Source organism: Myotis brandtii, unplaced genomic scaffold (genome assembly GCF_000412655.1).
Source record: "Myotis brandtii unplaced genomic scaffold, ASM41265v1 scaffold250, whole genome shotgun sequence".
Taxonomy (NCBI): Eukaryota; Metazoa; Chordata; class Mammalia; order Chiroptera; family Vespertilionidae; genus Myotis; species Myotis brandtii.
In genome coordinates this window covers 1,816,229-1,819,713 of record NW_005359478.1, presented here as the reverse complement: position 1 = coordinate 1,819,713, position 3,485 = coordinate 1,816,229, and the positions used below count along the sequence as shown (strand labels likewise).

At 55.4% G+C, this 3,485-nt stretch overlaps 1 protein-coding gene and 1 pseudogene across 1 annotated transcript in view; one reads left to right on the top strand and one right to left on the bottom strand.

The window, feature by feature from the left end:
- LOC102245020 overlaps positions 1–2,957 on the bottom strand; it is a 3,682-nt pseudogene extending 725 nt beyond the window's left edge.
- Positions 2,958–3,285: 328 nt separating this feature from the next.
- PMVK (phosphomevalonate kinase) overlaps positions 3,286–3,485 on the top strand; it is a 7,108-nt gene continuing 6,908 nt past the window's right edge. The window contains exon 1 of the mRNA XM_014540796.1: positions 3,286–3,397. Within this exon, the coding sequence (XP_014396282.1) occupies positions 3,297–3,397 (101 nt within the window). The 5' untranslated portion in view covers positions 3,286–3,296. The remainder of the gene's footprint in view (positions 3,398–3,485) is intronic.

The window sequence follows — 3,485 nt, the reverse complement described above, 5'->3', positions numbered from 1 at the left end:
TTTTTTACAGAGAGGAAGGGAGAGGGATAGAGAGTTAGAAACATCGATGAGAGAGAAACATCCATCAGCTGCCTCTTGCACACTCCCTACTGGGGATGTGCCCGCAACCAAGGTACATGCCCTTGACCGGAATCGAACCTGGGACCCTTCAGTCCGCAGGCCGACGCTCTATCCACTGAGCCAAACCTGTTAGGGCTGTGCAATAATTTTTGATAAATACTAGGGAAAATCTCTTAACTAGAATGAGCTTCCGTTGTCTCATTTTTAAGTAGGGGTAGTAGTGTTTATGTCATATGATTGAGAAAAGGCCTGGCACATAGTAACTGCTGAATCAATATCATCTATTAGCCATCTGGAGGGAGAGACATGAATGGATAATTATAGTGTAGGGTAAGATGCTGTGATATCGTGGGTACAGGGTGTATCAGGAGCAAAGAAAACAGAGATCTAAGTCAGACGGGGTGGGGAGTCAGGGCAGGCTCACGGGCGGAGACTCGACAAGCGAGGTGTTACAGTGCAAGCTGGAGCTTGTTTCACAGGCGAAAGCTGGGTGGGAGTCTCAGGCAGGGGAACAACAGGTGGGTGCATAGGTAGAGCCAGTGACAGCTCACACCCGAGCCTCCTGCAGGAGTTCATGTATTTCATGTTCTCGCTTCAGTTTTGGGACGAAGTCGCTCGTGCTCGACTTGTTAGCTGTCTTGTCTCATTGCCTGTCTCCCAGGAGAATGAATGCTCTTTGAGAGCAGGCTCTGTTTTGTTTACTGTTGCGTCTCTAGCGGCACCTGGCACATTTTGGACATTTACATACATGTTGAATGAATGCATGAATGAATGAACGAATAAATAGGCTTCATTCCCATGAGCTCCCCAAAGATTCCCCCTCTTCTCTTTCCCTGTTGTGCTGCTTCCTTACCACCCCCACTCCCTCTGTCCCTTATCTGCCAGGCTCCATTGCCCCAGAAGCAATGGCCATCACACACACATGAGGACTGATTCACAAGCCACATTTAACTTACAAGCACTAGCAGAGGGCCCGCGTGGGTCAGCTGGACAATGACCATGGGAAGATAGACTTGGATCCGGAGCATGGAGCTGAAGCAAGGGCAGTTGGTGGTGTCAGGAGCCAGGATGACACCTGGTTCCACGGTGGGACAGGCCTGCCTTGGAACGGCAGACCCTGGGACCCTCCGCTCGGGGCTGCCTCGCTTGGGCTGGGTGGGAGAGGCACGGACAAAGCCCAGCTTCTCTGGGCTCTGCGAGCTGCGGGAACTGGTCCCCTGCAGGCTCAGACTGTCCCGGGAGTGTTACCACTAGTACAGTGAGCAGGTTTCCTTCAAACGCTTAGATCTGACTTTGAGCTGTCCCCTGGGTTGGTGAGTCAAACCTCTCTTTAAATGGTCTTCCCCTGGCTCTGGCTGGTGGTTCAGTGGTTAGAGCGTCACCCATGAACCGAAGGGTCTCGGGTTCAATTCCCGGTCAGAGGTACGTATTTGGGTTGCAGGTTTGTTCCCTAGCCCCTGTTGGGCGTGTGTGGAAGGCAACCAATCGATGTGTTTCTCTCACATTGATGTTTCTTTCCCTCTCTCTCTTTCCCCTCCTTCACTTCTACTCTATCTAAAAGCAATGGAGTCCAGCTCATGTGGCTCAGTGGTTGAGCGTCGACCTAGGAACCAGGAGGTCACGGTTCGATTCCCGGTCAGGGCACATGCCCGGGTTGCAGGCTTGATCCCCAGTGTGGGGTACACAGGAGGCAGCTGATCAATGATTCTCTCTCATCATTGATGTTTCTATCTCTCTCTCCCTCTCCCTTCCTCTCTGAAATCAATAACATATATTTTTATAAAAATAAAAGCAATGGAAAAATATCCTCAGATGAGGATTTTAAAAAAATGGTCTGCCCCAGTGGTGAGAGGTGATTCTTAGGGGTGATTGTGTGCCTCACTTCTGGGGGCACTTCTCTGTTGACTGAGGCCAGCACGGGCTTCCTTAGGCACTGTCTTCTGGACGCTCCGTCTGGCAAGGGTGTAAGGCATCTCTGGTTTCTGATCTCAGTCCCCAAGCACCTGGCCGCTCCCTTCCTGGGCTGTCTCTATCCCATCCTGCTGCCCCCTGCTTTCCTGTCTCACCCCAACCTTCAGACCAGCGGTTCTACCCCCCAAATGGCACCTCACATCTGTGCAGCCCTGTACAGCTTACAAAGGCTTCCCACACATCTTCCTTGAGGTTCTCGTTGGGTGCGGAAGGAAGGAGAGCAGATGTACAATGTGAAGAGTTCCCTGGGCTCGGGGTGCCCTGGGAAGGAAGCCCGGCTCCAGGCAGCATTTCAGCAGGTGACCTTGCGGGTTGAATGGCCTGGAGGAGACAAGGCCCAGGGTGTGTCCGTGGGAGCTGGTGTCTGAGAAAGAGGGCAGGAAAGGCCTTTGGACATCCGAGGCCAAGGCACTGACCGGTCAGGGTGCTGGATGGGCTGACCGTACGGGGAGTGAAGTCACTGGGAGGGATGGCGGGAGCTGGTGGAGAGACCAGGAGCCGGTGGCCACATCTCAGTGCACGAGGATAAGGCTCAGGATTGGCGGTGGTCACACTGAGGAGGGGAAAGGGTAGGTCCGCCAGCGGGGATGAGCCGAGTTTCCCCAGAGGCCGGAGTGATGGTCTGGGAGCAGAACCGGGGAGGGAGAGAGGCCGCAGACAGACAGAGTCTGTGCTGAGCTCAGAGGCTGGGGGAAGGGGGCGCCGTGAGATTCAGTGGAGTGGGGAGCAGTGGGGCACTTGGGAAGAGGCTGGATGTTTCTGATCACCGCGTGGGAGTTCCAGGGAGCTCTGCTCAGCGGAAGAGGAAGGGCAGGGCTGTGGTTTGGCTCAGGTTGGGGAAGAGACTCTGGAAGGGAGTTCGAGTCGGTCCTCGTGGAGACGCAGGGAAGAGGAGTGTGAGTGAAATCTGGGGAAGTGCCCTGGCCAGGAACCGAACCTGCCGTCTGAACGGCCAGGGGCGGCGTCCAGGCCCCTGTAACCGCTGCTCTTGGTGTCACCACGTCATTCCACGCGCTCTCGCTTCCCAACACCTTTGGAGCGGAGGCTGCGGCTAGACAAGCGTCGTGAGCTTCTTCGCTGGGCTAAAAGGGCCCAACTGCCAAGGCCTCTCCTGTTTAAAAAACCCTGTTTAACAATAAAGTAGCGTGTGTGCGGTTAAGCCCCTCCCCCGGAATGACGCCATCGGGCCACCCTCTGACGTCATCGCCTCGTTTCAGAGCAAGACCCAGTGGCACCGTGGGCACCGTGTAGACGAGCCTCCGCACATGCACTGTAACGCGCAGACGCAGAGGCGGTTTGGAAAGCTGCTCCCAGCGAGCACGCTCGCTCTTTGCCGGCAATACTCGCAGGGCTGCAGGAAGGGAGGGTGAGGTTCGCGTCGGGACCTTTTAAGACACCGCCCCCCCCCAAGAGGAAAATGGTCGCACCCAGTCCCCGCCCCCGCCCGTCAGCTC